Consider the following 25,874-nt stretch of genomic DNA (forward strand, 5'->3'; position numbering starts at 1 on the left):
CATCACCTTCCATCAGGACCCCTGTCTTGTGCAAGTTGTTGCCGCCCCGCTGCCTAGACCTAAGAAAGTACCGCGCCGGCGGCAGCCTCGGCGGAGCCCAACCCTCGGCCGCGCCGAAAGGGAGGCTGGGAGTTGTAGTTCGGGAGGCGCAGGCAGCCTCTGACCCTGCTGCTCCCCCGGCTGCTTTAGGCTGCGGCCAGCGACGGGCAGGCGCGCGGCGTGCCCACGTGGAAGCAGGAGCCCTGGTCGGGCGAGGCTGCCGCTGGGCACGGGCGGTGCGTACACTACAAGCCCCAGGGTGCTTTGCTGAGCGAGCGCCTGGGAGAAATGCAGCGGAGCTTCGGCGGCGGCGGCAGCAGCAGCAGCCCCCAGGGCCGCCCCCTGCCTCCCTATTCCCGGGAGAGCGAAGCAGAGAGCGGCGGGGCGAGGAACATGTGGGTGTTTGGCTACGGCTCCCTCATCTGGAAGGTGGATTTCCCCTACCAGGACAAGATGGTCGGGTACATCACGGGCTACAGCAGGAGGTTCTGGCAAGGCAGCACCGACCACCGCGGCGTGCCCGGCCAGGTGAGCTGCGAGGCGGCGCGGAGGGGATCGGGGACCCGCCTGGTGCGGCAGCAGAGCAGGGCTGCACGAGCGCTTTGCGCGCCTTGGGAGAGTGGGAGGGCGGGAGGGAGTTGCGGTCGGGCTGCGAGATGTCAGAGTTGCCCAGGATGCAAGGCAAAGCGGGGTGGCGGGGGCGACCGATTTACCGCCAGTATAAAATGGTTAAGCCTCGACCCCACCGCCCCGGGCCGGATCGCTGCGTATACGCGGCCGCGAAGACCGGTATTCCCCGGACTCGGGGATGGAAGAACGGGGGTGTCTCCTTATGTCCCAGAGACCTGAAGAGAAACCCCCCGGAAGCCGGGCGCGCTTCCATATGCGCGTCCCTGCACGCTCTCTCGACTCCACTCCTACAGTTGTATTCTTTGTCGCTCGCACGGTTGCACTTGTTTTCATACAAGTGCAGCTTTTACACACACACGCTCCCTCTGTGTGTGTCTACTTTTGACCACTCAAATCCTCAGCAATCATTAATCACGAGCGCAACTGGAACAATCGATACAAGATACCAATAATATGTCCACACAGTGCGGCATGAAAAGGGTGTAGTAGCTGAACCTGCTGTGATGAAATTTGTAAGAGCTGCAGAGTGCAGCCGCCGCTGCAGAGTTTCTTTCTGGAAAAGGATATCCCAGGGTGTCGGCTGCCTGACTAGTTCTTCCTTGTCACTTCATCCTAAGGTCCTGTTCATCCCTTACAGGAGCTATCCAGTCCTGCTTCAGTGGCAACTACTTCTTCAAGGAGCTTCAGTTAACAATGGACAGATCCAGACTAAGCTAGTCATGACTCCAACACACTGAAATTCATGGGACTACAGCTACTCATGACTAAGTGACTAAACTTTGTCCCGTTTATTTCAAAAGGTGCTTAGTCAATCTGGAACCTGTCCCAGACATTTTAAAATGTCATCTTTACAGACAGACAGGCCTTCCTCAATGAAATGTGGGTGTCTTCCCCTCATCATGATGGGGTGTGTGTGGCATTGTCTTAAGCTTGTCTCAGGTTTAGGAGGACATGAAGGGCGGAGTTACCTTTCACCATAGGTGTTATTACACATAGCTGAGGTCAGCCCTTATTGTGCAAATCTTCCAACAACCTCTTTACAATAGCATCCTGTCTTGAAAGTGGGTCAAGAAGAAAGGGACCAATCCCTTTGGAAATCTGGTTCAATTTGTTAACATAAGCAAACCCTAGACAAAGTTTCTGTTTCACAACTAGAGTTACAGCTCAGTCTTAAACACCTTTACTCAGATACAAGTGCCCCCATGAGTACAATGGGAAACATTTCCTGATAAATATACTTAAGATTGCAATGGGGTGGTGTTGAAAAATACTTGCAGGCTAACTTTCCTGCATAATGGGCGGATGCAAAGGACTGATGAAAGGACATTCAGAAAAACTGCACAGGGCAGTGCAAGTGGGGGAAGTCACTTCTTTGGAATGTTTCTTTCCCATACACACACCCTAGTCAAAAACACCCTTGGACAGGAAAGCTAGCATCCTAAGGAGGCTTGTAGCCTAGCCTCCTCTCTAAACTGATCATTATCTCTGGGAGGGATATTTTGAAGTGGAGAGAAGCAACGAAACATGCATTCTCCACCTGGCATACTAAAATGGTAAAGTCACAGCAGGGGCACACTGTGCAATTCTTCGGAACTTATAGCTGACACCTTAGTCCCAGTTCCATGATACTGAGGATAGGTCCACCTCTATATAGAGATACAAACTCCTCACTGACCACACCTATCCACAATATATCAGTACAATATATGGGCAAGGAGGTGGGCTTCCCTTCATGTTAGGGTTTGTTGGGGCCCAATGGAATAGTTCTATAGTTCTTGCCCTAGAAGCTCTTCTATTCAGGATCCTTAAAGCACACCCTCTTTCTCTTTCCTATTCTTCTGCCCAATGTTGTTTTTGTCTTCATTTCAGTTAGAGAGTCTCCAACCACTGCTTGAGTTGGGATGCTTGCTGTGATGAGGCTCAAGAGCTTCTGTCCTATTTGACTGTGCCATTCCTGTAGCAGCTACCAGCCCAAATAGCTGAGCGATATTACTAGTCCATCAGAGCTTCTGACCAGATAATAGGACTGGTGCAATTATCAATACAGCTACTCATACAATATTATATGCCAAGAGTATTTTTCTGTTTAGTAATACCTTGATCCTGCTCATAATGCTGAACCTATTATAAATCAATTCCTTTGGACAACCCTGCTTCTAATGCTGAGAGAAATAACTTCTGTGTACACTTACTCTGCACCATTCATACCATGATAAACTTCTGTCATGCCTCCCTATCACCTTTTTCTTGAAAACTAAAAACCCCAGCCCCTTCTTCTTGGTGGGGGAAAGCCCCATGATAAGCTGCTATCCTGTAAGTGTGTATCTGGGAATAAATCGCACTGAATTCAGCAGGACTTATATCTGAGCAAATATACACAGGAAAACAATATTTATTGCCCTTTTCTGAAGCCTTTTCCAACTCAGTGAAATTCATTTTGAGATGGTGTGGATAGAACTGTGGATGTACCATGGCATTATGATCTTTGCTATTTTATTTTTCAACCCCTCTCTCACTACTACGGGATGTAATGCTGATGTTTTTGGTGAGCTTCCCCCTATACCCCCCCCCCCAGATCTTTCAGGGAGAATTGGATATGTGGCTAAGATTGGTTTCCCTAATATACACTGCTACACAAGTTACTTTGGTGGTGTTTGCCATTCTGTTGATCGTTCTACCACCTTGGAGGTCTTTTTGGAGCTCTTCAGTGTTTTGGGATTTCACTGTCCTGAATAATTCGGTGGTATGCACAAACATAGCTACTTCACTCTGTCTGCAAACAGTGTTCTCAGAAGAGCTTCTCAGAGCTCATCTTCTTCACTCCAGCAAACATTGGTCCAATAAAAGCAACTTCTTATGTTCTGTGGGTGGCATTTACAGCTGCATTTCTGCAAGGATGCAAGCACAAACCCTTACTACAGCCACCAGAGTTCCCTAAAAAGCCCTTCCGGAGGGACCCCCAGCAGCATGATCAGATGTGGAGGAATTCCCAGACACCTGGACTGAACCATCTTCTGTGACTGCTTTCAGAGGGTTTTGGAGGCTGCATACTGTGGGGTCTTGTGTTCATGCCACTGCAAAAGCACTGCTGTACTTGTTATCCTATGTGTGCAAATAATATTAGAAATGCATATTTATACAATTGCATTTATGGGATCACAGTCATAACTGTACTGTACCAGTATCTTCAGCTCCATATTCCAATGGAGAAGGCAAAATATCAGACTGAGGTCCCCAGAAAGACATCTAAATAATGTGACCATTCTAGCTAGTGTGCTGGTTGCAGTATGCTGTTAGCAATAATGTGAAACTAAAGATTTCCACCACAAACCCTTTATAACCCCTCGGAGTTTAAACTTCAAGAAGAACTTTTGGGGATGTCATGGATAGATTTGGAAGGCGCCTTGTGGGCCATCTAGTCAACCCCTTGCTCACTGCAAGAAATCCAGAGCTAGAGCATCCAGAACAGGTAGCTGCCCAGCTTCTGCTTGAAGACCTCCAGCAAGCAAGATCCCACCAACCCTGTAGGTAATAGGTTCCACTGTCAAACTGCTTTTACTCTTAAGCAGCTTCCCCCAATGTTCAGCCAAAATCTTCCCTCCTGTAACTCACGCCCATTAAATGTACACAGCAACACAGGAAGCTGCCTTATACCAAGTCAGACCATTGGCCCATCTAGCTTAGTATTGTCTACACAGACTGGCAGCAGCTTCTCCAAGCTTGCAGGCAGGATTCTCTCTCAGCTCTATCTTGGAGATACAAGGCTATATTCTTCAGAAATTGTCGCAATGCTTCAAGAGTGGATAGCTGGTTCTCTATATCAGAGAAATTGACCCATCACAGGAAGATCAAGCATCAGGTTTGTCAAAGAAGACTGGTTGTTGTGTTTTTACACTGGGTTTCCCTTTTTATCCTGCATTATCAATAGTTCTACACACACTCCATCCCCATTTACTTATAGATTTTTCTGGAGTAGTGTACGTTCAAAATTGTGTACCACCTACCTTTATCCTATGAATCTGAAAGAAAATTGACACAAGTAAAATATACAAAATTTGCTCAGTCTTATTTCTTAACAAGAAAGCATTTCTTGTTAAGAAATAAGACTGAGCAAATTTTGTATATTTTACTTGTGTCAATATTCTCTTTTTGTAAAATTACAACTCTTTCAACAAATGTAATTTTTTTTAAAAGAAAAGTACAGGCAGATAGCTTAATCTGAAGAATTTAGTTCGCAGCTTCTGATTGCAGGAGAGGTGATGGAGAAAATTAAAAGCTTTAATCAGGCTGCTAACCTATAATGATGGGGGAAATCTTTAGAAGAGCAGCATAAGAAATACAGTTAAGTTAGTGCTACTTTATAGTCACTGCATCAGGGAATGTCCAGTGCCTATTCAATACATTGAGAGTAAAACCTATAGATTAAGTTAAACAAATCAAGCCATAGCCCTTACTAATTTCACTAAAAGCGCATTTTTAGAGCTACCTGAATGAAAATAATAGACTTCACAGTACTTTGAAACCTGGTGTGCCTCCCTCTCTCACTATACAAAGACTATAGAGCTTATATAATTCTAAATAGCATTTGTTGAGCTAAGGAAACAATGGGGTTCAGAAACATCCAGCAACCTAGGAGAATGGCATGGTCAGAGCAGGGCTATGTTATTTACAGCTGCATATGCGGCAAATTATTCAGTCATCAGAAATACTTAGCTGACTGTCAACATACACGAAGCAACACTTAGAAATCATTGGCATTCTTCTGGGAACAAAAACATGCCACACCATAATTGTTTTATTTGCTAGAGTTAAAATACGAATGGTTACCTTGCCTATGCTAATGCTAAATGCACATCTCCAAGCGGAAGTCTTTAAAACAAAATACTAGTGCTTCTAGGATCATGTAAAGGCACATATCCCTCATGACAACCCTAGAATAATATTGCCCTAAATCAGCAGAAAAATGTATAATTCATACATAAGTTTCTCTGCTCTTTTTTCTGTTTTGGAATAACCAGAAGATTACGGTGACTCAAACTGGTACCAGAGTAGGCAATTATAAAATAGCAAAACACAACGGGCGGGTAGAAACATGCAACTGAAATTAACTGACCTGAACAAAATGCGTAATTGATGGCTATATGATGCATAAAACTGCTCCTTTAAGTGGCTGTACTAAGCATTCGAGAAAAACCATCAGCTGCTTTAACTGAATTGAACCAGGTGTTGATTAAAATTTTATGTACAGAAAATTAATTTGATGTAATTGGCTTGGTTCTTTAGAAGATCAGAGAGAGAGTAACTATAGAATAATAGGCATTTTATTGCACTTTACATCATCTCAGACCTTACAACCAAGTATCATGTGGCATCTTGAAGACCAGGGCTGCACAACTTTGGCCCTCCAGCTGCTGTTGGACTACAACCCCCATCATCTCCAGCCACAGTGGCCAATACCAAGGGATGGTGGGAGCTGAAGTCCAACCATACCTTGATGGCCAAATTTGTACAAGCCTGTTAAAGATGAACTAATTTATTCCATTTAATCCATGATCCACCATCAAGATGCAGGAAGTGTTAACTTCAGTTGGCAGATATATTTGGGGCGGGGGGCGGTTTCCAGAAGGTGGGATATAAATCCCTGAACAAAATATATACATACACCATGGATACAGAGAGTGGGTGTAAAGTAGATTAGCCTCATCTCCATGTTGTTGGGAGCAGGGGACTGAAGATGAAAGAGAGCAGCTTGCCTTTGTTTCCCCAATGACTTCATGAGTTAGGCAAGACAAACAAGGGATTTACCAGCTTTCGTTCTTAACCACCATGCTACATGATTAAATACATCCAATGAGTATGAGGACTGCCTCTAAGCTCCTATGTATGGTGAACAGGGTCCTCAGACTCACCACCACATGAACAATGTCACACATGAGCTGGATGTCTGTGCAATGCTGCTTATTCCCATAATTCTTGCCCCTCCCAAATGGGATGGCAGGATCAGATGTTGCTGGACTACAACTCCCATCATCCCAGCCACAGTGGCCAATAGTAAAGGGTGATGGGAGTTGTAGTCAACAACATCGGGATTACAAATCCTAAAGACACCCAGTTCACACATCATACAGTGGTTACATGCATCCCCATGGCCATGTCCCACCACACATGCTACGCTTCCCACAGAGGTTTTTCAGCATCCCAAGGCCACCTGTCAACTCCAGCCTATTGACAGGAGCACCGGCCTCTATGAAGTTCACGCTGTCCCTCGACCACCCTCTGCAGTCAGCTTGGCAACCCAATAGGTAGAGAGCAAGTGATGGTGGGTTGGGGGGGTGACCAGATCTTAACTTCTGCAACAAAAGTGCTAGTGCAATTACATTTGGAATGGTTGTTGTCCAGTGCTGTGATTTGAAGTGAAAGCTTCCAGAGCATTAGGTATTTAAGTATCTAGCTGCTTTTCTACTCAAGCCTGAGTGCTCGAGGCAACGTACAACAAGAGGTTACAGACAGCAAAGTAAGAATGACATCAGAACAGTGGGTGTGGAATGCCATTTCAAACAGCAGCAATGTACTGGGCTCTCTGTGTCCACGTTGCAGAATGTCTTCTACCAGGAGATATGGGCAGCACCTTCACTTTATAGCTTATGTTGGAGGCTGTCAACATTTTTGGAACTGTCCCCCACTGCCACGCACTGAGTATACACACGGCAGGCAGAGGGACTGCCTGCCAACACCTACACTCTAAACTCCTACTACCACCGGGCAACACTGATAGAAAATTGTAGCTGCAAGGAATGTCCCGAGTCAGTCCATTTAGCTCGGTCTTGTCTACACTGACCAACAGTGCCTCTCCAAGGTTTCAGGCAGGAGTCTTTCCCAGCCCTACTTGGAGATGCCAGGGAGTGAATCCAGGACCTTCTGCCTGCAAAGCAGATGTTCTACCATGGCACCATCCCCAAAGGGGAAAATCTTGTAAGAGAGAGTACTCACATGTAGTCACACATCCAAAAGCAAACCAAGGCAAATCCTGCTTAGTAATTCATTCAATTCATGCTTGCTACCTCAAGATTGGTTCTTCATCCCCGAGACAAACTAAAAAATATTATCTTTACACTGAAACCCTCACTATATTCCACAGGAACATAGGAAGCTGCCGTATACTGAGTCAGAGCATTGGTCCATCTAGCTCAGTATTGCCTACACAGACCGGCAGCAGCTTCTCCAAGGTTGAAGGCAGGAATCCCTCTCTGCCCTATCTTGTAGTTGCCAGGGAGGGAACCTGGAACCTTCTGCACGCATGCAAGTGCTCTTCCCAGAGCGGCCCCACCCCCCAAGGGGAATATCTTACAGTGCTCACATGTAGTCTCCCATTCAGATGCAACCAGGGTGGACCCTGCTTAGCAAAATTCATGCTAGGGAATGTCTGAAAGTCCCTTGAGGATGAGCCAACATCCCTCTCAGACACGGTCCTGATGGACTTTCCAAAGTTCCAAACATTTGGTCTTATAATTCCCTCCGTATTCCTCCTTCCCCAGAGTTTTATTTATCTATCATATTTGTATACTGCCTGATATGTTTGTTTTGCTCAAATATTACAATCTCTAACAAAGCCAACTACACTTCATAATAAAAGGCCACATACTTCCAAATGGATTGCAGTTTTGTTTGACAGTCTTATTTGTTTTCATTTCTTTGCAACTGATTTGACAGTAAGATATTTTCCTGAAAGTGTACCATTTCTTTTACTTTTAGCCTGGAAGAGTGGTGACACTTATTGAAGATCCTGAGGTACAGTAGCTGTGTTTTTAATACGCTGTTCAATATACACATTCTATATGCTTGATAATACATAAAAGGCTATGTTTCCCTAACTTTGAAGTATAGCTAATAAAGTTGTCAGTTTTTCCCCAAACCCACAGTATGGTTTCCAAAAATGATCTATTTTGCACAGTAAATCAGTCTGGCACTATATATGTAGATCTTTAAGTAGATACACATCTTTCTAGTTACTTTTGTAGCAATAAGGTATCATTACTGCAGAAATGGCATCAGTCCTTTCATATATGAGAGGGATAGGGTGGAATTACATCTTATTGGGGCAAACATGTTACATATTATCCTGTCCTTCGTCCAAGCAGTTCAGAACAGCAAACATGGTGTTTTATCCTCATAAATCCATTTTATCCTCGTACCCACCCTATGAGGCAGGTTAGGCTGAGAGTGAGTCAGTGGCCCAATGCTTGATCACTGAGTGGAGATTTGAACCCTGGTCTCTCTGGTCCTGGTGCAGCACTTTAATCACTAGGCCATAGTGTATTTTGTGTTCCCAGATCTGTGTTTGCCAAGATAACAGGAATGCAAGGCAGAACGGACATGCCATACAGAGGTCTTATGCCTCTCCCTAGACACCTTTCTCCCAAGAAAGCTCACATCTGGTTTCAGAGCCAGGGAAACTGATCAAAAGTGAGCTGGGAGCCCCCATGCTTGACTTGTAATGCTCAAACTTCCACCTCTAGTCCCAAGTTTCATTTGTGCAGGGGACGGTATGCAAATGGTAAGGTTTCATACAGCCAAGCTCTTGGATACAGTGTTCCCTCTAACAGGGATTCCTAGATGTTGTTGACTACAACTCCCATCATTCCCAATCAAAGACTATTGCTGTTGGGGATTCTGGGAGCTGTAGTCAACAACATCTGGGAAGCCCTGTTTGAAGGAACACTGCTTGGATATATGAAAGATTAAGGCTGCAATCATACACACTAGTGAGAAAGCCTTATTGAACACTGGTGGACTTGCTTCTGAGTAAGTATACGTACAAATCTGCTCCAGACGGCCAAAAAAAAAAAAAAAGATTGTTAAGAGTGTTTCGTAAGTTAACGTATTTCCTTTTGAGGTATAACATTATTTCCTGTTTATATACACATCACAATATATTTATTTATTCATACATTTTTATCTCGCTCTTCCTCCAAGGAGCCCAGAGTGGTGTACTACATACTTAAGTTTCTCCTCACAACAACCCTGTGAAGTAGGCTGGGCTGAGAGAGAAGTGACTGGCCCAGAGTCACCCAGCTAGTATCATGGCTGAATGGGGATTTGAACTCGGGTCTCCCCGGTCCTAGTCCAGCACTCTAACCACTATACCACCTTGGCTACGTTACAGTGTGTTAGGCAGGAAAAGCGTTAGTGGACGAAGTTGTGCATCTCTGACATGCATAACCAGAACACAGAACCATATCAGAGGAAGAGGGGCTCCCATGCCCTCCTCAGATTGCATCTCTGAACATAGTATGTGCTAAACTCCCATGGGATTTGCTCCCACTGCAGGCAGGAAAAAGGCAGTTGTGCTTCTCTGCTATTTATATCAGAGGAAGAGGGGCTCCCATGCCCTCCTCAGATTGCATCTCTGAACATAGTATGTGCTAAACTCCCATGGGATTTGCTCCCACTGCAGGCAGGAAAAAGGCAGTTGTGCTTCTCTGCTATTTACGTGTGGAACCCACACTGGATTCCGCCAGGTGGGATTCCCGTGCTGAATGGCAAAACAGACTTGCAGATCCACTTCTGCATGTATTCTCAGAAGTCTGATAAAACCAAAAACAAATGCATGTTTGCTGGGTGTCACAAGCATTTGGGAATCCTATTTTTTTCCTCATCAGGTATAGTTTTGGTTTACAACATACTTGCATTTAAAACTCATCTAGTCAATGTTATCGATGGGAATAAAATTTTAGTCAGGGAACATCCAAAATAACTAGAATGAGAATTTGTTGTCCTCTCTGACCTACTAGTGATCCAGAGCAGGTCCTGCCCCCTCTCTAAAATGAAAACACACTTTAGAAAGCCAAAACGCTCTATGATCTCATTCACAAGACCACGTATATCCGGATGCAGCCTCTGACCTGTGTGTACATGGTCGTGTGTACACCCAGGTCAGAGACTGCACACAGATATACATGGCTGTGTGAATGGTGTGTATATTTAGTTAAGTATACTTTTCATTTTAAACCTTCCCCCATTCTAGCATGACTACCCTAAGCTTTTGATTGAATAATCATTAATGTACCTCATGTATTTAAGGTCCTCTTAGCCTCTGCTGTTTTCTTTGTTTTGAGCCTATTAAGTGGGTGCTCTATTTATTATACTGTGAGAATGAACAACTGCCTCCTTTTTGGAATCTACAGAGCACAGAATTGGACTATTAAAATCTGGGTTCAGTTCTGACTCAGTATTTTTTGATTCTCTGGTTGAAACATTAACTTTAAGAAGTAGCTCTTTAACTACTTCAAGCCTTTGAATCAACTTAAGAACCTTTTAGAATTGTGGAATAATATCCAACTCCCTTGCTCACACCACAACTCTGTAAAATGAATACAATAGCTACTTTACTTGGGAGAAAAATATTTGATTTTGAATGTTAAAATATTTACAAAATCCATATCAGATAAGAAATAGGAAAACAAAACATTAATTGTACAATTGAAAACTGAGTGCCTGATTACTGAACTACTTTTGAATCAGTTATCACTTGGGTTCCAGTTCAGGTTCAAGGCAATCAAGAGACTTCAGGTTAACCTAATTTCTGGCTTGCAGGGGTGGGGGGTGAGAGTTGCTGTTTGGGTTCATATTCAGTTCAATTCACTGCTACCAAGAGCTGGTGTAGTATCACGGCCAACTTCTACTGAACACGGTGCTACTTACTTCCAATTAAACATGTGTAAAAGTGTGAGCTGCCAAGTTCCCAATTCAAATCTTAAGTCAGCCCTGAACTTGCAAGTTAGGCAAACCCCTGTTTTCCTACCTCCACCATTCCCCAGACCCTGACCACTCTCCATGTGCAACGTGAAAATTGCAACTGGTATGGCCCACCTTATTTTTATTTATTGTTCAATGTATATACTGCCTTTCATAAAACTTATCCCAAGGAAGTTTACAAAAGTTAATACAATAACATTCCATAAAATCACATTAAACTACAGTATTAAAAGCCACCTAATGGCACATTGGGGAAATGAATTGACTAGCAAGCCAGAGGTTGCCAGTTTGAATCCCCTCTGGTATGTTTCCCAGACTATGGGAAACACCTATATCGGGCAGCAGCGATATAGGAAGGTGCTGAAAGGCATCATCTCAAACTGCGTGGGAGGAGGCAATGGGAAACCCCTCCTGTATTCTACAAGACAACCACAGGGCTCTGTAGTCACCAGGAGAAGACACCGACTCAACGGCACACTTTACCTTTATTAAAATCAAAACTATTAAAAGAGACACCAAAAGCAACAGCAATTGTTGCCCTGATCACTGAGTTGTTGCCCTGATCACTGAGTTGATGGATGATTTATACATGCTAACAACAACAACAAATATTTGTATACCACTTTTCAACAAATGTTTCCAAAGCGGTTTACATAGAGAACCAAACAAATAAATAAATAAGATTTAGAAACATCTGTTGAAAAGATTTATTTCAAATAAAATAAATAAATAGGTTACGCACTACTTTGAACACTCAAAGGTACAAAATAAATTCTGACTATGGTTACTGCTACCTGATTTTTCAGCATCACCCTACTTTTTTGACCAGGATTAGAGGGAGTGTTCAACAGCAGAGCCAGGTGGCTGTTTCATGCATTTCCCCCTATGGCATTCCTTTGCACCAGAGGGTGCCACCAGAGAAATGGGGGTTCTTATATACTTCACAGCTAAACCCAGAGGCCCGCTACCACCCTCGCTAACCTAGAGATGAACCAGAAAGGAAGGAAGGGGTTTGCTGAGCTATATAGAGAAAGCCAACCTAGCTAGTTAGTAGCACGGGTGCCAGGGAAAGTGCAAGAATATGAGGTTTTTAAAACACCATGTAGCAACAATGCCTGGAGAGAAGCACCAGGGGGAAAATGAGTATAATTTGTTAAAGCAATCTTCCTGCTCAAGTTCCTGGACATTTTATGTCCAAGTTGACACTCTTCCTAAATCCTGAACTATCCAGGCCAATTCTGGACATGTGCAACTCTAACTTCAGTCATTTCCCCTCTTGGCTATCTTCTAAATAAGAATCTTAGCCTTCTGTGATATGGAAGGTGTCACATTAACTCTGATCATTGCTCTCCTCTGGACCTTATACATTTTCCATCATCCACAGTGGTACCATTTTAAAGCCCCCTTCAGAGGGCATTTGAGTCGAATCTGGCTTCCTGTGTTTCAGTTTCCATTTGATCAAGGGAGACTACTGGCAACACAGATTGTTTCCCTAAAATGCTAACCCTGAACTGAGACCAATGTAATTGCAACCACAGACTTCAAACGTTTTTGTAGTTGACAAAGCAAGCAAAATGCAGTACTGTACAGTGTCTAGCATTGTGACTTTTCTGTACCTTTCTGGTAAGTGTTTTTCACATTACTATGCAGCTAGATCCCATTATGCTAACTGACAGATTCCTCTATAAGCAAAGAATGGTTTGAGTTGGAGTTGTTTTTCCCCCTGCTGTATTTGTGCTCAGATCAATGCAAGCTCAAATCAATGCAAATAATACTCTTTTAAATCCATATTTCCATAACAATCTTAAATTATTAAAATACAAATTAAAAGTATGGAGTGGCAATAATAGGATACTACTAACTGGCCTTTCTTTTAATCTTATGCTTCATTCCAAATGCCACTAAGCTGGCAATTGTATAGCCTAAATCCTATGTCTATTTACACAGAAGTAAGCCCAATGGATTCATGCCCAGGTAAAGTTTGCATAGGATTGCCACCTTAAACAAGCAAAATCCCACGTTTCAACAGTAGCTTGCAGAGTTACATACACGTGTACAAGTTTAACCAGGATGTGAGCTTTAACCTATCTATCAAACAGGAAAAGTGGATTTTCTAATCTGTTTAATGAGCGTTATATAAACCTGCATAAGCTAAACATTAACATAGGAAAAGAACACCGCTCAGTAGTCGAGCACCTGCTTTGCATGCAGAAGGTCCCAGGCTAAATTCCTGCCATCTGCAGGTATCATTATCAGTGTTCCCTCTAAGAGAGATTCCCAGATATTGTTGACTACAACTCCCAGAATCCCCAGCTGCAATGGCTTTTGCTTGGGGATTATGGGAGTTGTAGTCAACAACACTGGGGAATCCCTGTTAGACGGAACACTGATCACTATCACTATTATTGATATACCACTTTCCAACAAAAAAAAGTTGTCAAAGCAGTTTACATGGGGGGGAATACACACCAGCAACAGCCACTGAAAGAGTTTTGTGCTGGGGTTGAATGCTAAATATAAGGGAATCACCACTCAAATGAGCCTCTTTGTCCAGTTACCGGGTAGAGCTGGGAAAGACTCCTGCCCAGTGTTCCCCCTAAGGCATGCCCACTCACACAGTTCTTGAGGTCCACTCACTTAACTTTAGATCCCGCTCAGGTTGAATCAGGAAGGCCCCATTCTGAATGCATGTATGCACACACTGCTTTGATACTGCCGCCCAGAACAAAATTCACTCCGCACACGGTTGGAAAAAACTACGAGAGAACACAGCTCCTGCCTGGGAGAGTCACTGCCAATCGGTGACCCTGCTGAGCTAGAGGAACCAGGGGTCTGACTCCGCATAAAACATCACAAGTTTAACATTGTGTAGGTAACTTTTAAACACAAACCTTGTTTTGGCTGGAACAAATGTGTTATGAGTCAAAATGTGAGTTCTCAAACCTCTATTTGCTGTTCTCGAGCACTAATTCCCAAGCCTATATTTGTGTTCTCAAACACTAGTTGGGAGGCATTTGCAGGGGGAAATCCCCTTTTGCCCACAGTGTGTCCCTTCCCAGCTCAAACCTCAGGGGGCAAATGACTAAAAAGAGGGTTACAGGGGGAAGCTTAAGAGTTCTGCCCTTTTCCCTGTCAGCTCTCCTCTGTAAAGGCTTCTTCCCCTGCATTAGAATTACCTATTAAACAGGGATTTAGGAACACACGTTTGCTGCAGCAATATGTCGATCATAACGTAATCCTAAAAGGTCCAGAGGTAACATGCAGGCAGGTGCAAACTGAGGCGTTTGAATACATGAAGATCACTTGAGGAGCATCCATTACAGGTTAGCAACCTGTTGTTCCCAGCTTCAATATGCCAATTCCCTGTCTATTATTGATTTAAGGAGAAGTGGGCATGTACTGTTAATAGATGGTAATAGAGAGGAGAGGAAGGGTGAACTTAGAACAAAACTCTCTGCAAAAATTTAAAGGCTTTTCCGTGCATCCCTTTATTTTTCTACGCAAAAAGTGTGTTTGACCTTGTTGGTTGCGTTCTTCAACAGGGCTGCGTATGGGGCGTTGCGTACAAACTGCCACTAGGACAAGAAGGCGAAGTGAAAGCATATCTCGATTTCCGAGAGAAAGGTGGATACAGGACTACAACTGTCATTTTCTATCCCAAAGATCCCTCAGTGGAGCCGTTTGATGTGCTGTTGTATATTGGAACCTACGAGAACCCTAACTACCTCGGACCAGCGCCTCTAGAAGAAATTGCCACGCAGATTGTTAATGCAGTTGGTCCCAGTGGAAGAAACACAGAATATCTGTTTGAACTCTGCAATTCCCTCAGGGATCTCGTACCAGAAGATGTAGATGAACATCTTTTTACTTTAGAGAAACTCGTAAAGAAGCTCTTGGAACAGGAACAAAACCAAAAGCTTAATTCCATATAGAAATCACCTTGTCTCTTCATCATCAGAATAACGGTTTCATTGACAACAGGTGTATATGATTTGTTTCATCTGGACTTTTAAGATATTTTTCATGTTTCATTCAGGGCACTATTGTTATTGATCAGTAGAAAATTATGTTTAAAGCTATGTTTTAAGGAGTTTAAGGGGATAGGAGCTTTGAATTTTGGTTAAAAGTTTAAAAATGCTTCTCTCTCAATTTTTCTCAAATATGATGAAATTAAGGCCTTTTTTGAGGGAAAGCTTTCTTGGTTTCAAGTTTTTTAGATTATTTTTTCCTTCTAAAAATGTAGTTTGGGACTCAATCCAGCACTCAGACAATGGATGCAATCCTATTCATACTTATGGGGAAGTAAGCTCTCTTGAACAAAGTGAGACTTGCTTCTGAGTAAACAAGGATTGGGCTGCATTGGATTTTGGCCACAATCCTCAAGTAGGGCCAGTTGATGTTGGCTTGTAGATTATAGCACCAGCGTTGAAATCCTATGCACATTTATTACTAGGGAATAAATCCCATTGAACCAGTGGTACAGTACTTACTTCCAAGTAGCCATGTACAGAACTGTGCTGTAAGCAGCAGTGTATCTGTGCAAGGACTGGATCCTTTATACAGCTACAATAGAAATGCTTTAATAACAGCACATTACAGGATATTCATCATTTAGTTCATCTCCATGGACTCAATGGTTCTGTTATTTTATATAGTACTATTTGCCTTTTGATAAAACGAGCAAATAGTTATGCATGAAGGAAACTGCACTTTCCTTTTAAGATGCTCATAGTGTCAAGATCTTTAGAAACGTGCAACTCAAACTACATTGGTGCCTTTTAAAAAAAAACACAAGACATTTCAAAACATACTTAAAAGTAACTGGGAATATGACTTGAATCTACAATAGCAAGAATGTTCTGAAACTCCCAACCTTAAATCAGTAGGCATAACATTTTCAGAAATATTTAAATGAGCTGGGAACAGATGGCCACAGGCTTGAAGTTGTCCACATGACCTGAGTTCCAGAAGTTAGCACCACACAAGAGCGCAATTGACCAAATTCTCTACAGCCAAAATAGCACTGAGGTCAGTGGTTTCTAACCCCTTGCTTTAGAGCAATTCTAGTAGCCAAGTGCGGACATAATGCTATGTGAGCCCACATAGTATGCAAGAGAACAGAAGTAGGTTTTGGTCTCACATGCTCTCCCTCCTTCCATTTTCAACATGAATTCTCCACTTCTTTTTCCTTGTTGACTTTTTAGGCAGGTGGACTCACCTTGCCTTTTCCCAATTTCCATCTTGGGGGCAGGGGGGGGCGGGGTAAATACTTGAAAAACATTGCAAGTCTTTTGAGTGCTTGCAAGAAGAGCTTGAAAAAACTGAGTGGATTAGGCATGCTTCTCTTCCCAACCTCCTTCTCAAATACAAAAAGAGCCTCCTTACGTTTAAGAAGTGGGATATGGTCACCGGCAGCAAGGGTCTTATGGGCCTCTCCTTAACTGGAAAATTATGCTCCTCAGCATGCTCCAGTGGATCATTTCCTGTTGGGGAGCATGGATTTCTAGTTCCCTCTGCCTCCCAAACTGAATTGGAAGGCAAAGGAAGCTACCAATCCCATGCTCCTTGGCATGAAGTGTTCAGGAACATTACTTGCATTTAAGGTCTGGCCCAACAAAGCCTCTTGTTTGTTTTGGGGAGCCCTCCCTCTTCTCACACTAAGTGCTTTTTGCTTGCAAAGTGGGCTGGGTGCTGCCAAGGAGGGCTGGCTAGAAGCTGAGTAAGTCCCATTGTGAGCCCAGCCAGAAGTCAAAGGAATCTGGGTTTGAGGTTCTTCAAACCAGGGGACTGTATACTCCCAAACTGTCCCAAGGCAGATGTTGCCCCCATTATTTTTACCCATGGTTCAGTGTTATGTCTGTTATTAATTTGCAAACTGTGATTGATATGGGGCTCTTGGCCATCATCAATGCAGATAGAACACTAAATTTGGGCTGCACAGCTTTGGCCCTCCAGCTGGAATGTTGGAATGCAGCTCCCACCTTCCCCAGGGATGACGCAAGTTGTCCTCCAATCACAGCTGGAGGGCCGCCATTGTGCAGCTCTGCACTAAGTGATGGGTTAACGCCAGCAAGTGAAGGAAAGGAGGAGGAAGTGCATGAGATCCCAACCTGCTCCTGGTCTCTCAACCATAATTAAGAGATTGGCATATTAGGTCTGCACCAGGCCAGTGACAGCAAGGACTGTGAATTCTTTGAAAACTGTGGCTTTAGTGACTCACCTAAAATAAAACTTATTTGCCAGTAAATCCACTTTGAATGGCACTTACTTCCAAGTCAGTGGCAAACCCTTAAAGATCCACCCAGTTCTGTACAGCCAGGGTGCTTTGGACATGTGTTTCTTGAAGAGCACCCCCACCCACCCCTATGCCACACTGCCAAATCCTTTTGCAGCCAGGGGGAGTTGCAGAAGTACTTTTTAATGTGTCATGGGTGGAGGTTGGTGTTCAGACATTTTTAAAAGGCCTGATGGTATAATATACTTATTACTATAATGGCAAGCCCTTGGGCTACCTGACAAGCTCATTGGATCCAGACCACTGTGTTGAGCTGAGGTGCAAGTCACACAGCAAATTACTGGAACTTGAGCTCAGCAGTCATTTACGTACTTCTGGAACTTCAACTCCATTTACCTGCACAACTCCACCAAAATGAATGGACGGCGTATTAATTTTTCTGGGGGGTAAATGATGGCCTCATTATTGCAACCGATTAGCATAAGGAGTTTCCGTCCCAACTGTGAATGCCCTTGCTTCTCAGAGTTTAAGTTATTTTCTTTAAGCCTTCAACAAAGCATATTTTTGTATTTTAATATATAAAAGGTTATCTTCCAAGTGTCAAGTGCTATCACATCCTCATATAGTGAAAATGGCTTTATATTTGTGTCCAGTGTTCACACTGAAGCCTGTCTGACTTTGCATTAGTACCAGGACAGTTATTATTTATGTTTGTGTCTATAAACCATCTCTTTCCTTCTGTCTCTCTCGTCCTTTTTATCAGTTGCTTGCAAGTGTGCCACATCATTCTTTCTTTTGTGCAAGAGGGGAACTAAGAAACTCCCCTAAGCAGGAAATTGTTTATTTGGGGGGCAGTGGGAGAGAAAGGTGGGGGGATTTAAGGCAGAATTTAATCACCATGCTAAGACTTCACAAAAAAGCTCATACTACAAGCTGCAGGCCGATTCACACATAATGGTGGCAAGTGAATACTGAAGAACTGCCAGTTCCCACCAAGCACACGCTCTCACTCCTGCCACCACTTCCATGATGTCTGAACCCACCAGAGTTGGGTGTAGAATGCTGGTAATCTACCTCAGCCTGACTTTGTCATAGGAACCTAGGAAGCTGCCATATACTGAGTCAGACCATTGGTCTATCTAGCTCAGTATTGTCTTCACAGATTGGCAGCGGCTTCTCCAAGGTTGCAGGCAGGAATCTCAGCCCCATCTTGGAGATGCCAGGGAGGGAACTTGGAACCTTCTGCTCTTCCCAGAGCATCTCCATTCCCTGAGAGGACTATCTTACAGTGCTCACACTTCTAGTCTCCCTTTCATATGCAAGCCAGGCAGACCCTGCTTAGCTAGTCATGTGGTAGCAAGTCATGCTTGCTACCACAAGACCAGCTCTCCTCTCCAGCTTCAAACATTAGTTCCAAATGTCAGGCTGAGGGATTACTGACTTTCTCCACCCAACATTTCTGCGTTCAAACATCACAGCAGCAGGAGCATGTGTTCAGCAGAAACCAGCATCATTGAATGTGAAGCAGCCCTGTGAATGGATCTTCCATATTACACTGAAAATTCATTCTGAAAGCTAAGTAAGGGAGGTGTTGGAGAATATTTCCAGTCACACTCAAAACATTTACACCAAAACTTAAGAGTCAAAGTAGACACCCTGTAAGTGTGTGCTTAAGAGTGGAAGTACCTCTTTTTTGCTTTTAAAAACAGCCACCAGGGGGCCAGTGCTGATTGGACTGCAGCACACAACGAAAGGGGAGGTTAGAGCTTTTCCTTCACACCAGTGGGTACAAATAACTGTTTTGGGGTGGGGGAAATGGCATGAGAGGACACAGTTAACCTCCCCCTCCCCACACATTGCAATCCCCGCCAGGATCAAAGAGGAGTCCTCCAGCTGTGTGTGTTTTATCTTTAAGAAATGAGTAACTTCCACTTTTAAGAGCGCTTCCACTTTTAACTGAGCACACAGTTTACATGCTCATCTATTCTTATTTTTAAAAATATTTTTATTATTTTCCCAACAAAACAAGAGAAATGGGGGGAGGGGGACATAGGAAAAAGAAAGATAAAAGTAACTTGGCATTTACCGTATATTAACATCTCTTGAACATCTCATGATTACATACATCAATCGGGAATTCAACACCAACAGCCCTCCGCTGTCAACCCCCCTCCCACAAAAAACCACCCACCCTTATACCAAGTATTATTATTTTTTTAGTAATGCTTTAATTTGTTCTAAAAAAATAAACCAAACCGTCTGTTCTAAAAAAAGAAACCGTCTGTTCTAAAAAACAGAAACCAAACCATCTAAGAAACCAAACCATCTGTTCTAAAAAAAGAAACCAAATCTTGGATGTGGGTGTTGACCCTGTGCTAAGTTTTGATTTATAAAAGGTTCCCAGATTAAAGCAAATGTTTCATCTGAAGTATTCTCTAAATAAGCAGTAATCTTAGCCATGGAGGCATATTCCCATAGCTTTAATAGCCAATCATCTAAAGTCGGAATTATTTATTAACCGCCCAGAGACAAAAGTTTGGGCGGTATAGAAGTCAAACAAACAAACAATTGTGATCTCCAATTGGCAGCATATAAAATCAGAGGTTGCCGGTTCGAATCCCCGCTCGGATGTTTCCCAGAAAATGGGAAACACCTAGATTGGGCAGCAGCGATATAGGAAGATGCTGAAATGCATCTTCTCATACTGCGCGGGAGATGGCAATGATAAACCCCTCCTCTATTCTACCAAAGAAAACCACAGGGCTCTGTGGGCGCCAGGAGTCAACACCCACTCGACAGCACACTTTACAGTAATAAGGCACCACTTTTATTAAATGGCATGGGGCGGGGGAGGTTTCACTTCAGTTTCTTAGATCAAATTTCACACCATGATAGAAGCGTAACCATAAAGTCACACCAGCATATCTGTACATGGCCATGAATTGTCAGAGGCCTGGGGAAAACATTATAGAACAGAGTTCTAACACAGTTCCAGATTCAGTGCAATCTGAGACTGGAAGCATCCATTACTAGAAGAACATAAGAAGTTGCTACCTACTGAGTCAGATCATTGTCTGTCTAAGCTCAGTCAAGTCTACTATGACTGGCTTATCTCAGAGTAAACATGAGGAGTATTGAACTGTACTTTTATACATCTCAGATGATAGTAGTTTGTCATGGCATTATGCTACTTTTTAACAACACTAACAATAGCATGTGTATTTCTATCCACAGCATTACTTCACTACAAAGCGAATGAGATGCACTGGTAGATCAGCAGCCATTTTTATTACATTATGATAACCCGATAAAATAGTAAAACTGTAATATAGTGTATTTTTCTCTTTTGCGGAGTTTATAAAACATATTTTTAAAAGTAGTCCCTACCTGCTTTGCCAAGGCAAATTCTAAGATAACATATGCTGCCCTTGACACAGGCAAACTCCAGGGAATCTGTAATCAAGCACAGAAATACATCAGACCATTTAGATCACTGCACTTTCTAAACATGCAGATGGTCAAAAGAGAGAAAACAGAACGGAAACACTTTACAGTACTAAACTCCTAATTAGTACTGAGCTGGGCTTCATTTCCAGAATCAGAGCTGATTCACTTGGTAATACACTCACATAGGAACATAGGAAGCTGCCATATATGGAGTCAGTTAGTTGCCTTCTCCTTGTTTTTGAGTCCTGTGGAAGGGCGAAGTGGATCTTCTGTCAAAGATTGAGCACAAGCTGAAAGGGAAGGAGGGGCATGTGGACAATGTTCCCTGTAACAGAAATTCCCCAATGCTGTTGACTACAACTCCTATCATCCCCAGCCAAGGGTCCCTGAAGTTAGGGATGATGGAGATTGTGGTCAACAACATCAGGGAATCCCTATTACAGGGGGCAGCAGGTACCTGCTAAATCACCAATTGTCATGTCCCACCCTTATAAGATAAAAAGAAGCCGCTGCTGTCAAACCTGTACATACTATTCCATTTTCATTCAGGCCAGCTGCTGTAATGCCTAGTTTGGGGGCAAGTATCAAAAGTCTTGTTTGCCCTGGGAGTGATTGCTCTTCTCCAGCAGGCAAAAGCAGTCACTCCCAGGGCAAACAAGGCCAAATTGCTCTCTAAAAACACCCTTAATGTCTTAGAGCATTATACACCAGGATGAGAGTGGTGTATTGCATATTGAGACAGAAGTGGTGCCTTTTTTGCCTTTTGTTGTTGGGGTGGGGTACAGCAACCAGAAAGTTAGCCTCTACTTTCTTCCTCATATATGCAGGGCTCTTGGTGGAAGCCAGGCCATTTCCTTCCAGAGAATCCCAACCGGTGTGCTCCCAAAACAAGCAGAAAGTCTTTTAGCTGTATAGTCACTGTTACTTTAACACACAAATCAGTGTTCCGTTTTCACTGCAAGGGTTCTGGCAGGAAAAAGATGAATTGGTAATGAAACTGAATTGGTAGTTTGAAATTTTCTGATGCAAAGTTTAAAATTTGCTAAAACATATTTAGCAAAACAATTATTTCCACAAGAAATCTTAGTATCATTTACTCAACATTGTGACATCACAACTCCTTGTTATCTCTTGAACATGACTTCTTGAAGAACACTGTTGTCAGAACAACTAGATAACAAAACAAAACCTTGTTGGCTGGTGCTTCTTTTCCTTCGCAGAAGAGAAGACAGCCCTATGTCTTGTTATATTATCTAGTTCAATGCTTCGAAAATATGTCTACGGTATATGCACACGTATCCGGTTATGCCCACATTATATATTCAACACATATATAGTAGAACAGGTCCTATCTATACCCTGTCGCACTTTTAAAGTGAACACGTGTCTAGTCATTCACACAAAGCATGAATATGTTAAAGACATATTTCCAGCAGCGCCTGGAAAATTAAACGCGCGGCACTGCTTACCGCGCATGCTCACGGGGAGCAGAAGTTGGAGCGTGCGCAGCAACTACACAGCGAAAAAGGCCCGCTCGCGGGTATCAAGCCGCTCTGTCAGAGATAGACAGCTTAGGGGGGACGACGACACCTTACAGAAACGACCAAAACGGAACGGGGTGGAAGGGAGTTCAGATGCGGTTCGAGTCTAGCCCTCCACTACTTCTTCTATGAGTTCCTCAGCCTTACCTCCGCCCATCTTCCCACACAACATATGCGCATGCCCGGATGTTGATGAATGTGTTCTTCTTCAAAGGGGGAGGGTCATAGAATCAATGAAAGCGGACCGAAAACTTCCGGTTTCCGATTCGAAGATGCAGAGGGGTTGCAACCCTGCCTCCTTACAGAAATAAAAGTCTAGAGTTCCGCACAGCCTAAACCGCAGCAGCCGTTGAACTTCACTACCGGCCTGAATTGATGTCTTTATAGTGAAACTGTGCTTTGTACTCCGGACTTCGCATCGTAAGTTTGAGTGGAAAACGAGTTCGCTTCTACACCGGAAGTGCTTATCTGGAGTCTGAGGGCGGGCACCTCTCGATTTTTTCTATGGGCAAAACGATGCTGATGGACAGGGAACCATAGAGACCAGGAATTAAAATCTGATAGGGGTTTTGGGCAGAAAACGAAAAGGAGCTTCATTTAACCATACTGAGCATGCTCCAATGCTTCTGAGCATGCTCAGATGCACAATGTATGACTCGTTGATGGATAGGACGAAGTGATACTATACCCCGCCCTTCTTGCACTCTCGACGCCCTGGGGTTCGCTCTTGTCCAGGAAGTGACGTCACCATTCCCTCCGGAAGTAGACGTGGCCGGCGTCCGGTGATTGGTGGCTGTGGGGCTTTCGCCGCCACCGCCCCGGCCGGGCTCCACAGAATGAAGCGGCGAAAGCAGCGGCGAGTCGTGGCAGCTCTGCTGTTGCTATGGGGGCTGCTGGACGTGAGGGCCGCGGCCGCCGGGGGGGCCCGGTCGCTCCCCCAGTTCAGCGACGACGTCCCATTCCGGGTGAACTGGCCGGGCAACGAATTCACTCTGGTGGGTGGCCGGTGGCGACGAGGGGCGCCTCGGTGGGGGGTGGGGTCTCTGCTTAAGCAGCTCCTGCGCAACGCATACGGTGGATTAGAGCAGGGGGGAGCCCCCTTCCCCGCCCCCACAACCGGTCCGGAAATTTAGGACTGACAAGAAGAAGCCTTTTTTTCACACAGGGCATAATTAATCGATGGAATTCTCTGCCATGGGATGTAGTGATGGCAGTAGGGTGGATGGATGGATGGATTAAGTGCTGTCAAGTCGGTGTCGATTCTTAGCAACCACATAGATAGATTCTCTCCAGGATGATCTGTCCTCAACTTGGCCTTTACAGTCTCTCAGTGGAGCATTCATTGCTGTCATAATAGAGTCCATTCACTTTGCAGCTGGTCGTTCTCGTCTTCTCTTTCCTTCAACTTTTCCCAGCATTATGGGCTTCTCAAGGGAGCTGGATCTTCACAAAATGTGTCTAAAGTATGATAGTTTGAGCCTGGTCATTTGTGCCTCGAGTGAAAATTCTGGATTGATTCGTTCTGTGATCCATTTCTTTGTTTTCCTGGCTGTCCATGGTATCCTCAAAAGTCTTCTCCAATAAAAAAAGTTCAAAAGCGTCAATGCTTTTGCTTCTTCAAAGTCCAGCTTTTACATCCATAGAGTGTCACGCGGAAAACCATTGATTGAGAGATTCTAATCTTTGTAGGTATAGACACATTGCGTCATCTAAATATCCTTTCCCAGGCCTTCATGGCTACCCTACCAAGTGTTAGTCTGGGGCATATTTCTTGACTGCTGGATCCTTTACTGTTGATGATCGATCCTAAAAGGCACAAGCTATCCACCACTTCAATGTCTTCACTGTCAATTCTGAGGCTGGTTGCTGTACCCATTGTCATTAGTTTAGTCTTCTTTACATTTAATTGTAGTTCCATTTTTTCACTGTGCTCCTTGACTTTCACTACTAGAGCTTGCAGATCATCCGCATTCTCAGAGTGGTGGTATCAGCGTAGCGCAGGTTGTTGATGTTTCTTTCTCCAACTTTAAAACCACGCTCATCTTCTTCCAATCCAGCTTCTCTCAGCATATGTTCAGCATATAAATTGAATAAAGAAGGAGAAAGTGTACAGCCTTGTCTTACTCCTTTGCTGATCTGGAACCAGTCTGTTTCACCATGTTCTGTCTGGACTGTGGCTTCCTGCTCCGTGTACAGGATTCTCATGAGAACAATGAGATGTTCTGGGATGCCCATTTTCTTAAGGATATTCCACAACTTGACATGGTCCATGCAGTTGAAGGCTTTTCTGTAGTCAATAAAGCACATATGACTTCTTTCTGGTATTCTTTGGCTTTCTCAATTATCCAGCATGCTTCAGCAATGATGTCTCGGGTTCCTCAGCCTTTTCTGAAACCAGCTTGAACTTCCAGCATTTCCCTTTCCATGTAGGGCTCTAATCTGCATTGGATGATCCTGAGCATTATTTTACTAGCATGTGAAATTAAGGATATTGTGCAATGGTTTGCACAATCTGTTAAGTCTCCTTTCTTTGGTATGGGTATGTAGACTGACCTCTTCCAATTTGTTGGCCACTGTGTTGTTCTCCAAATTTGCTGGCATAGTTTGGTTAGATCCTTGACTGATTCTTCTTCATATTCATATTCTTCTGCCATATTTCTGTAGCTGTTCAGAAGGCCAGTAGCTTGGATGACTTTAAAAGGGGCTTAGACAAATTCATGGAGAACAGGTCTATCAATGGCTACTATTCTGGTGGCTATTGGCCACCTCCAGCCTCAGAGACACGATGCCTCAATACCAGTTGCAGGGGAGCAACAGCAGGAGAGAGGGCATGCACATACCTCTTGCTTGTGGGCTTCCCAGCCGTGTTCACTTATGTCCGCTCAGCTAATTTTAGATCCCACTAAGGATGAATCAAGAAGGCCCCATTCTGAAGGCACATGCACACATACTGTCTTGATACTGCCACTCAGAACAAAATTCATTCTGCACACAGATGGAAAAAAATTAGAGAGAACACTGCTTCCTAGAAGCATCTGGTGGGCCAGAGGGACAAGCAACCATGGAGGAAAGGTCTCTTTATTATCTTTATAGCTCATAGGAACATAGGAAGCTGCCTTATATTGAGTCATACCATTGCTCCATCTAGGTCAGTATTGTCTACAAAAACTGGCAGTAGTTTCTCTAAGGTTATATACAGGAGTCTCTCTCAGCCCTCTCTTGGAGGT

General features: G+C 43.8%; 3 protein-coding genes across 10 annotated transcripts in view; 2 read left to right on the top strand and 1 right to left on the bottom strand.

The window, feature by feature from the left end:
• Positions 1-22,865, bottom strand: part of ASB3 (ankyrin repeat and SOCS box containing 3) — a 64,716-nt gene extending 41,851 nt beyond the window's left edge. Inside the window, exons 1-3 of one of the 6 annotated variants that reach the window (XM_053245523.1) lie at positions 22,576-22,840; positions 21,289-21,396; positions 21,047-21,112 (exon numbers count right to left, since the gene is read on the bottom strand). The gene's annotated coding sequence lies outside the window, so the exon portion shown is untranslated. Of the gene's footprint in view, positions 1-6; positions 172-21,046; positions 21,113-21,288; positions 21,397-22,575 lie in introns of those variants that run through there. The other 5 variants (XM_053245541.1, XM_053245531.1, XM_053245579.1 and 2 more) reach the window with 5 other exon arrangements.
• Positions 154-16,666, top strand: CHAC2 (ChaC glutathione specific gamma-glutamylcyclotransferase 2). 2 transcript variants are annotated; one of them, XM_053245617.1, is made up of 3 exons: positions 156-567; positions 8,422-8,457; positions 14,967-16,666. In XM_053245617.1, exons 1-3 carry the CDS (start codon positions 328-330, stop codon positions 15,354-15,356), a joined length of 666 nt encoding a protein of 221 aa, XP_053101592.1. In that variant the 5' UTR covers positions 156-327; the 3' UTR covers positions 15,357-16,666. The 2 variants fall into 2 exon arrangements, with proteins under 2 accessions (XP_053101602.1, XP_053101592.1); XM_053245627.1 differs by lacking the exon at positions 8,422-8,457 and having other exon boundaries at positions 154-567.
• Positions 22,866-22,884: 19 nt separating the features above from the next.
• The window catches only part of ERLEC1 (endoplasmic reticulum lectin 1), a 33,611-nt gene continuing 30,621 nt past the window's right edge, over positions 22,885-25,874 (top strand). The window contains exon 1 of one of the 2 annotated variants that reach the window (XM_053245605.1): positions 22,885-23,067. Coding sequence is in view for 1 of the 2 variants with exons in the window: in XM_053245595.1 (XP_053101570.1) it covers positions 23,484-23,642 (159 nt within the window). In the remaining variant the exon portion in view is untranslated. Of the gene's footprint in view, positions 23,068-23,387; positions 23,643-25,874 lie in introns of those variants that run through there. The other variant, XM_053245595.1, reaches the window with a different exon arrangement.

The sequence above is a fragment of the Hemicordylus capensis genome, chromosome 1 (genome assembly GCF_027244095.1).
Source record: "Hemicordylus capensis ecotype Gifberg chromosome 1, rHemCap1.1.pri, whole genome shotgun sequence".
NCBI classification, from domain to species: domain Eukaryota; kingdom Metazoa; phylum Chordata; class Lepidosauria; order Squamata; family Cordylidae; genus Hemicordylus; species Hemicordylus capensis.